Raw genomic sequence first — 13,226 nt, 5'->3', positions numbered from 1 at the left:
CCTTATTTAAAAATCAATGTATACTTCATTTGGTGAAGTATGTATGTATTTCTGTGCAGTCTGTTATTAGAACGTGCTGCAGACATGCAAAGCAGATAAATGGGGAGGTAACATAAGGAGTTTTTCACTGCTATTTCATGCAGGAGTGATTCCTTGTGTGCTATCAGTAGTTTATAATCTTTGCCCTGCGCTATGACTTATCTAATTAATGCCAATTATACACGATAGGTTTATCAGAAGCAAAAAGTAAATATTTTCCATATGTAAGTCAGGAGTGTCTGGTTTGAGAAATTAAAAATCGCTTAATAGAATTAAACCCTTGAAATTAAGACAGGAAGGTTCTGCATAATTCCGAATGTTATGAAATCACAGGAGAAGATGCCTCACATAGAATTTTTCCTTGTCTATCACAGGCTTTTAACGTGTGGGTGGAAAACTGAAGGAATTTTTTGAGTGTAATATGATAAACAAGAAGAGGAATTTTTTATAACTTGAAGTACACCAGAGGAGAGGTTCTCCTTTTTCTGATACCTCTTAGTATTTTGCAGAACTACAGTCATTATTCAGTGATAAAAAGTACGTGATGTTTGAACTGTCTTCTGTACTTCAGTTGGTGGATGGAGAAGCGATACCTTGTGACTGCCTAGTCAAGGTTTTGCAGACAGCAGATGAAGAGGCTGTGCTGTGTAAGATGAATAGATTTCTTGCCAGTATCTTACAACACAGGGATGAAATGTCATTCATCGTTCATTAAAAATGACATGAGCAAATGGACTAATATGAGACTTGTTATTTATTGGCAACCTCACAGGTGAAATGCTCATTGCTGTGACAGGCATGAGTGCTGAAAGACATGAGTTAGGAGGGAATTTGTCACATTATAGTGGTTGTTCTATTCTGGAGCTTTCACCATGCATTTGTGCTCTTGGGATGAAGTGAGGGATTGAGGAAAGAATGTCGTATTTTCAACATCAACTCCACATGATAGATAACTCCTTCATTATGAGCTAAGCCAATGTGTGAGCAGGATGAGGCGTGATTTTGTGCGACCATGAGGATTTTTACAGTTAATTCTGAGCATCTGCCTAAAAACATCCTGAGCCAGATGTTTTCTTCAGACTGTCAGCCCTTTTCTTTGGGATGTGCTGATGCCACAAAGGCATGAAACAAGGACCTGATACTCTTGCAGCTGAAAAATTGTGTTTGTTTCAGATATATGCTTTCACTCATGTGGTCCACCAGGAATGTTTACTGACTCTTGCAAATTTTATCAGCCTTCTAAGAATTCTGTATGCATGTTTGGACTTCACTTCCAAAGATCCTGCTTCAGTTTAATGTGCTCCTACCTCTGATTTCATGGTGCTTGGTATGCCTGTAGAGCAACAAAACCTATTCCAGCCTTGGGCTTTAGGGTCTCAGGGAGATAGCACAGGTAGAGCATAGTCTGCAGATAAAGCAGGTGCTTCTAGGACTTCCCGATTTATAACAAAAGCTGGGGAATCCTGGAAAATCCTGTATACCTAGCTCTAACACTTACTACCTGTCAGGAGCCTCCAAGCAACCAACTCACCTAAACCCAAGGCTTTTTACACCTGTTCTGACTTCCTCTAGGGTTCTGTTATTGTTGGTTTTGAGGAAGGAGTGGGGAGAAGGGAGGGAGGAGGCTACTTTTGTGTTTCATTTTTGTGCATATAAATTGGAATTTGTGTGAATTTGAATATGTCCATATCTTTCTCTGTACTGAGTAACCCATAACTGGACCCAGGGTTGAACACCAGGGAAGAAACAGCTTTCCTCAGTCTTCTGTTTAATGTTTTTCTTGATGCAGCTCCAAATACTGTTGGCTGTCTTTGCTCCAAGGGCACACTGCATGCTGATTATCAAGTCAAGAGTTCATCAGTGTGCTCAGAGCCATCTCTGAAAAGAGGGTTGGCCTCCAGCCTGTCCTGATGTGTGTAGCTATTTGTTCCCAGGTGCAGGACTTGCCTCTTGCCCTTGTTGAACTTCATGAAATCCCTGATGGGCCATTTCTCCAGTCTGTCGAGGGGCTTTGAATGTCAGCAGACCCACCTACTGTATCAACCACTGCTCCCAGTTCTGTGTTGTGTGCAGACTTTCTGAAGGGACACTCTGCCCGATTGGTCAGGTCATTAATGTAGACATTAAACAGGATAGACCCCAGTGTGAAGTCCTGGGGTTGACAGCTAGCAACTGGCCTTCAGGTGGACTTTGTGCTGCTGATGGGAACCCTGTGAATCCAGCATTTGAGTATTTTTCAGTCCACCTGACTGTCTACTTTTCCTGGCCTGGACCACATCAGATTGCCAGTGGGGATGTTATGGGAGCTGGTGTTAAAAGCCTTGATAAAGCACGGATAAACAAAAATGCCTGCTTTACTCTCTTCCACTGAGCTTGTCATCTCATCACAAAAGTCTGTGAGGTTGATTAAGTATTCTCCTTCATAAAGCCGTAACAACCGTGTTATTAAAGCTGTCTGCCTCCCCCTTCAGTAAGGCTGAAGTACAGCAGCTAGATATCAAAGAACCAAAAAGCTTCAGAATTTTTCAGGTGAATTGCTCCCTGTGTTCTCTATCAAATTATGGCCTCACATTGGGTATATTTGCTTGGGTCTCAAAACAAGTAGAAGAGAAAAGGTTCTACAGCTACAGTCTTAGGCTACAACTGAGCATTTGGCTATAACAGTATGTTGGAGGAGCTCTTGCCATACAGAGCAAGGTACTTGCTCTCTTACTCTTCCCCTCACTGGCCCTGTATTTTACCTGTTTGCATGTCTGTATGGTGAACTAAATAATTGAATAGATATGACTGGAAAAATAACTCAAGATGGCATGGGAAACACTTGGCTTTCTGTTGGATCACATCCCACTTCGATTTACCATCAGGTTTCACAGGCAAATGGGCTGGCTAGTAACAGGAATACAGGAAGGGAAGAGTGTAGAAATCAGCACTGCTGTTGTTGAAATTACTGTAGAAACAGAATGTGGAAGTATCTGCATCTTTTGAAGTGCTACAGACATAAACAGTTTTTTCTTTCTGCTGTTGTCAAGCATTCCTTACAAGAACCTGCATGCTTTTCAAATATGATTGAGAAAGAAGTAATGATTCACAAACTTGTATTCTGGGGGGCTTAAAAACACTATGCAAAAGTCCAGAGTACTGTGACAGCCTAAGAGTATATGTGATTAGGGCTGTCACACTTCTCCGTTCACCCTTTCATTGATATGTTTAGGGAGCAGGTGAAAAGAACAGAACCCTGGCAGCCCTGGCACAGGCTGGCTTGGGCTGCTGTGGAGCTATATCCTGACTTTAACAATGGAGCAGCTTTTAATCTAACAGGAGAATACAATATGTCACCATGCTGATGTATACTCCATTTGCTTTATAGGATTAAAACATTAGCAGCATTTGATGTATACAGATTTTGGACTCAAGTGATGGGATGGTAGTTGAGTTCTTGAGTTCTTTTGTGTTTCACTGGACAAGCTTCTGGAAGATCAGTCAATGATGCAACTGAATCTTTACACATCCTGGGGTTTGTAAAGTGTCAGTGAATTCCTATTTGGCAAACATGTTTGGATTTTCTTTGTTTAGAGGTTTTAATGTCTTTGTTCCTTCTCCTTTACAAGAGAACAGGGTGGTAGAGATGTCTGTTTCCCTAGTGTTTTGATCAAGATCGAGGTGATGTGTTTTCCTTAACAGCATGAATTAAAAGTTGGTGATAAGCTGAGTTGCGTAAAGCACTTATTCCTCTTCCCGAAATGCATTGCTAGTCTGTGAGGTTGATTGTTGTTTTATTTTTAGCATGAGTTTAATTTGCATAGTTACATCTTAATAGCTCTCTTTTTACTAATAAGTGTTTAGAACCTTACTTATATCGTTTGTACCCTTGTTAGTTTGAGTTACAGCTACTCAGGCTTTTTCTAGACAGCCTTCTATTTCATCTCTAAAATAAACTAATGAACAAACTGCCCTCTTTTTTTATTCCCCTGTATTGACCTTTTAGACATCTGTGCTCATGCTCAGACTAATATTTTGCATATCTGGACAGTGCTTAATGGCCTCAGCATTTGAGACAGAGACACTGTTGTCCAGGTTTGTCCATAGAAAAATGTAAGTACCAAAACACAGAAAATCAATGTGCCTGTGGTGTCTTGAATTTGACTACTAGAGATGCAGTGCTGAAATAAGGAAAATATTCTTTGTTATTTGCAGACAGACTCTGTGAAATCTGCTACAAAGAGGAAAAAATACTTTGATGGGAAAAAGAGCAAAAGAAAATCAGTAGATGAAGTGGAAGAGAACACTTAATCTAGATCTGACTGGAAGTCAGGTTTTCTTTTTAATCAGTTGGTATTCAATTAGCTTCATTTAGCTGGTTATCTTGGTCAGAACTGATACTTCAAAGGTGTCAGAGCTGCTACATGGCAGCGTCAGCTCCAAGAGAAGTGACAAGAAGCATCAGCATGGAAAGATGATAATATTTTCCTTTAATTAGCTGAATAACTTAATAGCTTAACTGTCCCCAAATTCCCTTCCCCCGAAACTAGCATACCAGAAGTATGGGTGTAGACCACAAGATGTTACAGTAGGAAGATATAGCCAAAGTGTTCTTTTTTTCCTTCCCTCTCACCACGTTTTCTCTCAGGAAGCTGTTGGTTCATTTTGTGGTTTGGGCAAAACCCACTACATTGCAGCTGAGATCAGAGTAGCATGTTTTGCTTGTATTTCTGAGTAGACTATCAAAATCATTTAGAACTTTGCTAAATGACTGGAGTCTCTGTGTCTGCGTTGAGCAACTACCATCGCCTTTCGAAATACAAGCTAAGTACATATGCTTTTAGCTGACTAACTGGAGGAACCTTGGCTAGAAAACCTTGAAACTGTAGGTGATTTATGCTGACCAGACTTCACCTGTATAAATCTTTTTCTTCTTTCTTCAGCAAACTATGAAACACTGGGGTAGGTTTTTTTGAGCAAATTTATGTGGTTCAAAAAAATTCCCCAGAGAAATCACAGAGGACTGTTACCCAAAAACCTGGACAGATTTGTATATAACCCCCTTCACTAGCAGTCAAGAATGCAAAGTCATGTGACTGATGTGCACATTAGTTTGAACATAACTTTGCAGTGCCCCCATTTTTTCCAGGGGAGGGTATTAGAGTATGATTTCAGATGCTCATTGTAGGAATTGCAACTGTTAGTGAGTGTCTGGCTTGACATAGCAATAGCAGTTACTTCTTACAGATAGCAATGGCTTTTTTAAATTTTTTGTATTGCTGTGTTAACTTTGTCTGCAAGAGTCTCTTAACAAAAGTGAGTTTTTTAGATAAAGAGACAAAGATGATGATGATGTGATGTTATTTATTCCTGATTTGTCTTGCTCTCATACAATGAGTAGCCAAGGAGGATACTACCTGAAAACTTAAAGTTTTCAAAAATGTTCATTTGAAAGGTGCAGTGGCTACCAAAAGAGTTTATTATGTGTTGATCATAAGAGATGGTGCTTGCACTATCTTCATGGGTTGCTGCAGGAATCTATTCACTGCTTCTGCTGACTCCTTATGTAGAAAAAGAAACATCAAGACTGCATTTTCTCTCCCATAGTGTTCTAGATCTTATTCCTCTCACTTTTCTCCAATGGCTTGCAGAGAGCACTGCATCTCTTGGGAGTCTTGTTAAGTTCTATGAACTACTTGACTGGGTCCTGCAGGGAGGACTAGCAGGACAGTTTTTCTGCCCCATAACCTTCCCTTTGTGACTTTCCAAGTGCAACAGCTGAAACAACTGTTGTTCAAACCCATGATAAATCAAACACTAGGAACAGGAAAGTAAACCTCTTTGAAGTACAGTAATTTTTATTAAATCAGAGATAAAACTGGAGTTTCGTAAGTGTGATGAGATTTAATGCAGATAATAGCCCAGGCTCAGTCTTAGTTTTCTGAAGTTAGTGATCTTGGCATTTTGAATGTGGAAGACAGAAGATGGAGCCTTTGGCTCTCACTCTGCACGATGTCCTTAACAGAAGGTAAATCTTACAAAATTAGTGGTTTTACATCATTTGGAATACTGGGAATATCTGCAGTAGGCTTGGGTTGGCAATTCTTGTACTACAGTGGGGTTTCTTAAAGTGTGTAGGTAGCTGTGGTAAGGGTTGGGTGCAGATCTTCAGTTTGCCCCATTACATTTTGCAGTGCTAATTCATACTACTGATGATTTAAATACGTAACATTGGCAGCATGCTCAGTAAAATGACTTCTATTCTGGAATGAGTGTTACCTCTATCTAGGATGCAGAGGAACAAACAAACTGTATCTCTAATATTCTCTGTCACTGATGCAAATTTTGTGTCTTTATCTCTCACTTAGTACAAGGTACTGTAGTTGCATAAGGGAATTGCATTGTGCTAGTGAATTTGTATATGTGTGTTGTAAACTGTGTAAGTATATTTGTGGTCATTCTAGATAGGTAGTGTGTTCTATGACTAAAATTAATTAAACAAATCAAATACATGTGTTGTTACTTCAAAAGACAGAATAGTTCTAATCCTGTAGGGTAACAATCTTTTTCATTGTGCTAGAAAATAAAATGCTGTAGTATAAGTGAAATGCACCATTTCAGAATGTATAAACAACAAACTCCTAGTTTAAAAGTATTAGACCCTTTTCCGTGATGCAATATGCAGCTCAGTTTTTATTTAATTAACAGAAAAACTAACATATGGTAGGCCATAATAATTACACTTTTAAATATGTATGCTTGAATAGAAAACCTTATTAATAAAAGTGCTTTTTTAGAAATACTAAAATATTTTACCATACCTCTCAGCAACTTCATAACAAGTATCAGTGCAGTGATTAATTTGGTGCTGCATTAATTAATACAGTTTATTAATTGATTAATATGGTGCTGTAGCTAATATGTTTAGCTCTAATTTATGTTTTAAAAGATTTTGTTTGTTTGTTTGTTTTTTTCTCAGCTCTGAACATAAACCTGAACTCTCCTTCTTGGCTGCAGTCTCCCTGCTTATGATCTTCTTTCTGGTTCAAAGGAGATGCTCCCTGGTTTCAAAAATTGCTATGGCACTCGGGCTCCTGGGAGTCTACAGTTACCGGGCAGCTGTTGGAAATGTCATATTTCCATGGCAACATGGTGGCAAAGATATTTCAAAGTAAGTTAATCAACAGATCCGTAACGCTGTTTCTAGCAAGGTGTTAACACTTTGGATATCAGGGGATGAGGTGGAGGGGACATTATGTCTAGGTTGGAATTACATTCTTATGAATGGAGCTCTAGTTTATAGGTGACCAGCACCCAGTTTTTGTTGTGTGTGCTTAATTTTAAGCCCAAATAAGTGTCTTTTGACTGTGGCAGATCAGAAGCCAGTCAGATAAAAATTAGTATGAGGAAAATCTAGTAGTCATACCCTATATTTTTGCTAAAACGAAACTCCAAATGCACCATCTCCTCTTCTTTTAGATGGACTTGCCATGTTTAACAGAGCACAGGCCAAGCTCATTTAGCTACTTCTTAGTTTCAGAAATGGTTAGGCAGTAGTTCAGAGAGCTGCTTTTCCGTACCTTGTTTTTCCAGTTGAGTTTTCTGTAATATCTGGGCTTTCAAGATGTAACCACATCCTTCTTGAGGTCTCATCTGTGCAGCATAGTGCATACTAAGGATTTTTAGGCTGATGTTAAGTTTCTTAGAGAACTAGTCTGTAACTGTAAGGAAGCTATTAGCTCTTTCACCAATGACCCTTTTTGGAATGTGGGTAAATGGTTTTAGTTTTCTTATCGTACTTTTCACTGTTGGACTGTACTTGGCTCTGCAGCCTCAAGTTTTCCTGAATGTCAGAGAGTTGTGAAAAACTTCCAGAGTCAGTTAGAACATTTGATGAGGGGGAAGAGATTATGGAAGAGACGTTTTTGAAACCATTGTCTTCTGGATGTAGTAAACTTCCTCTTGCACTCATTTTGAATTTTATATGGATACAAATGGTTTCCGTTGGAGCTTCTTATCAGGGGCCAGAGATTCACAAGATGTGCAGAGATGGAAAAAGCCATTCAGGGTAAGATCTTAGGACATATGGAAAATCAGGTTTGCTAACACAACATGTTTTATAATAAATATTTGTAGGTATGTGTATCTGGATATATTGACATACGATCCCTCTCTCCAAATATTGAAGATAATTCTGGTTGTGTACTAGTGTTAACATTGTGTGTTAATTCTGCTGCATGAGAAAGTAATGATAATCTTTACTTAATCTGGAGGATTTGGCTCTGTGTTTGAAACATGCTTGATTTTTGAGTGTAATCTCTAGTTTTGCTTTGTATTTTGGTAAAATCCTTAGAGAATACTACTGTCCTTGCAATGAGAATTAAAATACTGCAGCGTGGGACAGAACATTAAATACAGCAATTGAGCCACAAGTAAAATGCGATTAGAGAAATAAGTGGAGTACTTCAATGCTGAAGTCAAACATTTATTTAAAACTTGGTCATTATGTAGTCAGCACATTGGTCATATTGATACAGAAAGCATACAGGCTTTTTTATTATTTCACCTTAAATAAATAGCTCACATGGTGATTTTCTTAAATTATGTCAGAGCTTAATATAAACCCCAAATGAATCTTCCCACGGCACACTGTGGCACATGGGTCCCATCTGAGGAGAGGTTCTGCCTCCCTTCCATACTGTTGTGCCTTTCGTAAAAGCAAAACACCAAACAATCCAAAACAAACCCACGTGTCTACTGCTGCCAGGTCAGAACATTATGTCTGTCTTAGTACCTATCAGTTCACAACACAGGCTGGCATAGGGGTTTCTGCCCGGTCCTCTGCAGCCACCACTCGTGCTAACACGTGGGCTTCTCAGGTGTAAAGTACAAGGCTGGACAGAGAGACATGGTTTACCCAAGATCACTGACTCACCAAACATTGTCTTCAGCAAGGCTCCCAGGACAGCATGTCAGAAAAGGTGGTAGACACAACTTAGTAGATTTCAGATGATAGGTGGCGTGTTGACATAGTGATGCTAGCTCATCTTTATGATCTAGCATCTTTATGATCAGGCATCTTATATGCCTGATGTGATATATTTGGTAAAAGCCTACTTAAAATGCCACCAGGAACAAACCCAGGACTTTCTTTTACATGTGTCTAGTTAGTGTATTCATAATCTGGAATAGCTCCAGATCCAGGTGCAAGGTAGAGGTGGTTTTGTGCAATATCAGTTAAAGCTGTAGGCAGCCACTGCATTTTTCATGCATAATGCATTCTTCTCTAAGATGGAACTCTTTGCTCTCAAACACTCCCTCTCTGTACCCTTTACTGCAGATTTTGTCTGAATGTGACAACTGCTGGAAGGTGGATGAGGGAGAAGACGCAATTTAAGTGTTCTACATTTTCTGTGGCTTACACTAAGAAAACGTCTAAATTAAAAAACCCAAAGAAGTAATTTAGCCTTCTGTTTTTCTCACACTTATTTAAAAAAATTATAGTTTGAGCAATGAAAAAGATGAGTATATACTGTACTAACACAAAATAATAGTAGTGCATTTGCTGAGAAATATTTTTTTGTTTGAATTTTCATCAGCTGGTTGATTTCAGTTCTCATTTAACTCATTGAATAGACCAATATCCAAAGCTAGTTCCTAAAGTTTTACTTCTAAGTCATATGAATATATTTGATGTAATTATTACCACAAAATATAAATATTCATAGTTATCAGAGATTCTGAAAAAGGTCACTGAGTTTCTGCATTAGCCAGAAACAGAGGAACTCTCTAAACTTTACTGTTTTTCACTTTTTTTTTCCCCTTAAAGGAAAAAGCCAATGGGCCTTACAGGGTTTTTATAAAAGCTTGCTATTTAAGGGAATAAAATAGTTAAGTCCTTTTGCATGGGCCATTAGGTATAAATTTGAACCTTTGAAACCTAAACAACAGAACAGTGTATTGTATTCAAGTTTAGGAGGGTCACATCAGTGTTGTGTGGTGGTTTTGCCTTTTTTTCTTATTTCTGTGGATGCAAAAAGAAAATCAAACTTGAAAATGCTCCTGCTTATTATTTCTCCTCTTGCTTTTTCTTTCCTCTTTATGAAAAGGAAGATTGAATTCAAGCTTATTTCTTAGTAATTTGTTGAGAAGGAGGGTGACCTTCCAAAGACTGAAAAAATAATTAAAGTTTTAATTATTATTTATTTATAAAATTATTATATTTTTTGTTGATAAGATTTATTTTTAGAAATTTTGACTAGTGGTGTTTTGTTGTGGTCAGCTAATTACACTGCTTAGATGAGTATAACTATACTTTTACTATTTTTAGAGTCCTGGTCTAATCCTCCGTATATTACTAAGTCCTGATGACTCAAGAATCCTCACTGCTGAGTGAATTATATTAACTTTGTAGGAGACCATGTTCACTCATTACTCATGTAAAAAGTGACTGGTAGTAAGAGTTTAACTGGTGGAGCTGCACTCTACCATGCCTTATACAAACAGATCCATCATCCACTTCACAAGGAGTAATGGATCTCCCACCCTCTCACCACCAACCAGAAGGACCTTAGGGATGGAGGGGAGTGGAAATGGCTTTCTGCTCTGGGTGGCAGGGGAATCTCCTCCTGACCCACCTCACATTCCCAAGTTGTTGACCTACCCTATCTTCCACAATAGATAAGAGGCCCTGGAATCTGAGAACCAGGGAAATGAGGACCAGAAAAATGTGAATATGAATAAAGGTCCATAAAGGTTGAAGAGATTACCTGGGGCAGGGCAGCTCACCCCCTGCATCACAACCTCCTCAACTGAGAAAAAAAGAAGGGTAGTAGTCACTGGTGACTCCTTTCTGAGAGAAATGGACTGGATCCAATCCACAGGGAGGTGTGTTGCCTCCCTGGGGCCCAGGTAAGGGTCATCCCCAAGAAACTTCCTAGCCATTATTATTATTACCCACTACTGGTTTTCCAGGTGGGTAACAACAAAGTTCTAACAAGAAGTCTGTTGACAATCAGTTGGGATCTCAGGGCCTTGGGACAACTGGTCAAGGGATCTGGAGCACAAGTCATGTTCTCTTCTGTCCTGCCAGTTGCAGAGATTGATGGGGCAAGAAACAGGAAAATCAGGCAGATGAACACCTGGCTTTGAAACTGGTGTTACCAGCACAGTTTTGAGGTTTTGATTGTGGTTTGGTTTATGTGACACCAAGCCTGCTGGCAACACCTGCCCACCTGTTCTCAAAGGGGAAATCATAGCTTAGGAGTTAGCAGGACTCCTTAAGAGAGCTTTAAACTAGACTTGAAGGGGGACGGGGGCATAGCTGGGCTTAACAGAGATAAAGAATGGGAAGGGGAGTACTGTAGCAATGACAGAATTAGCAAAAGGAGTCCTAAGGGGGGATACTTTGGGCAAACCAAGCAGCCAAATACATAACCACAGGATAGGAGTACGGGTTGTCCCTTTGCACCCCCCACTCAGATAGTGACATAAATCGAATACTTCTGTATGGAAAATACTTCTAGGTAGAACCTGTACACCAGTGCAGTGTAGGAAACAAACAGGAGGAACTAGAGATCTGTGAGCAGTCACAGGGCTTTGATCTCACTGTGATTATGGAGATGTGGTAGGATAGCTGACATGACTGGAATGTTGTCATGAAGAGCCACAAGCTGTTTGGGAAAGATGGACCAGGAAGGCACTGTGATGGAATAGCCCTCTGTGTGAGGCAACGCTTGGAATGTATTGAGCTCTATCTTGGGATGGATGATGAGCAAATCAAGAGCTTATGAGTGAGGATAAAAGGGCAGACTAGTGAGGGTGACATTGTGGGTGTTAGTTCCAAGCTGCTTGATCAGAAGGAGAAAGTGATTGAGGACTTCTACAGGCAGATTGAAGCAGCCTCAAGATCACAGTCTCTGGTTCTTGTGGGGGACATTAACCCTGACATCTGGATGAAACACAGCAAAGCACAAACAGTCCAGAAGGTTCCTGGAAAGCATTGATGACACCTCTCTGACACAGGTAGGGGAGGATCCCACAAGTAGTGCTGTGTTGTTCAGCCTCATACTAACAAACAGGGAAGGCCTTGCTGGAGATGTGAAGGTTGGAGGCAGCCTTGGCTGTAGTGACCATGAGCTTGTGGAGTTCAGTATTGGACAAAGAGGAAGCAGGGCAGCAAGCAATCATGGACTTCAGGAGAGCTAGCTTTAGCTTCTTTAGGGATCTTCCTGAAAGTATCCCGTGGGCCCAGCGGGGTCCAGGGCAGCTGATTGATGTTCAAGGATTACTTCCTCCAGGCTTAAGAATGACACATCCTGATGAGCAAGAAATCAGGGAGGAGGAACATGAGACCCATGTGGATGAACAAGGAGCTCCTGTCACTGCTCAAGTGTAATCAGGAAATACACAGGATATGGAAGCAGGGTCAGGTCACTGGAATGAATGTAGAGAGGTTTTCAGAGTAGGTAGAAATGAGATAAGGAAGACCAAGGTCCATCTGGAGTTTAATCTGGCCAAGGATATCAAGGTCAACAAGACAGGCTTCTTACATCATACATCAATGAGAAAGGGAGAACAAAGGGTAACATGGGCCCATCACTAAATGGACAGGGACACTGGTGACAGAGGATGCAGAGAAGGCAGAGTTACTGAATGCCTTCTTCGTGTTGGTCTTCACTGACAGGACCAGCCCTCAGGAATCTCTGACCCAGGAGACCAGGGTAGAGGAATGTTGAAAGAAGGACTTTCCTGTGGTCAAGGAGGATTGGGTTAGAGAACACCTACACAAACTTGACATCCACAAATCCATGGGCCCTGGTGGGATGCATCCCTGAGTGCTGAGAGAGCTGGCAGATACCACAGTGAGGCCACTCGTGATAACCTTTGAAAGGTCGTGGTGATCAGGAGAGGTGCCTGAGGACTGGAAGAAAGCAAGTGTCACCCTGGTCTTCAAGAAGGAAGGTGCAGGGGACTACTGGCCACCTCAATCCCTGGAAAGGTGATGGAACACCTCATTTTGGAGGCCATCTCTACCCACATGGCTGAAAAAAAAGTGATCATGAGTAGTCATCATGGATTCACTAACAGTAAATTGTTTTTAATAAACCCAATTACCTTCTACAATAGACAGCTACCTGGATGGATGAGAGGAGAGCAGTGGATATTGTTGACCTTGACTTCAGCAAGACTTTTGACTGTTTCTCACT

The 13,226-nt window shown here is 40.3% G+C and overlaps 1 protein-coding gene across 10 annotated transcripts in view; it reads left to right on the top strand.

Moving 5' to 3' along the window:
- Positions 1-13,226, top strand: part of PIGG (phosphatidylinositol glycan anchor biosynthesis class G (EMM blood group)) — an 86,681-nt gene that overhangs the window by 29,911 nt on the left and 43,544 nt on the right. For 8 of the 10 annotated variants that reach the window (XR_010426788.1, XR_010426787.1, XM_064642155.1 and 5 more), the window contains exon 10: positions 6,998-7,189. Coding sequence is in view for 7 of the 10 variants with exons in the window: in XM_064642155.1 (XP_064498225.1) it covers positions 6,998-7,189 (192 nt within the window). In the remaining 3 variants the exon portion in view is untranslated. Of the gene's footprint in view, positions 1-6,997; positions 7,190-13,226 lie in introns of those variants that run through there. The other 2 variants (XR_010426789.1, XM_064642162.1) reach the window with 1 other exon arrangement.

Source organism: Pseudopipra pipra, chromosome Z (genome assembly GCF_036250125.1).
Source record: "Pseudopipra pipra isolate bDixPip1 chromosome Z, bDixPip1.hap1, whole genome shotgun sequence".
Taxonomy (NCBI): domain Eukaryota; kingdom Metazoa; phylum Chordata; class Aves; order Passeriformes; family Pipridae; genus Pseudopipra; species Pseudopipra pipra.
Note: the sequence above shows the minus strand (reverse complement) of the source record. Positions and strands in the feature narration are given on the sequence as shown.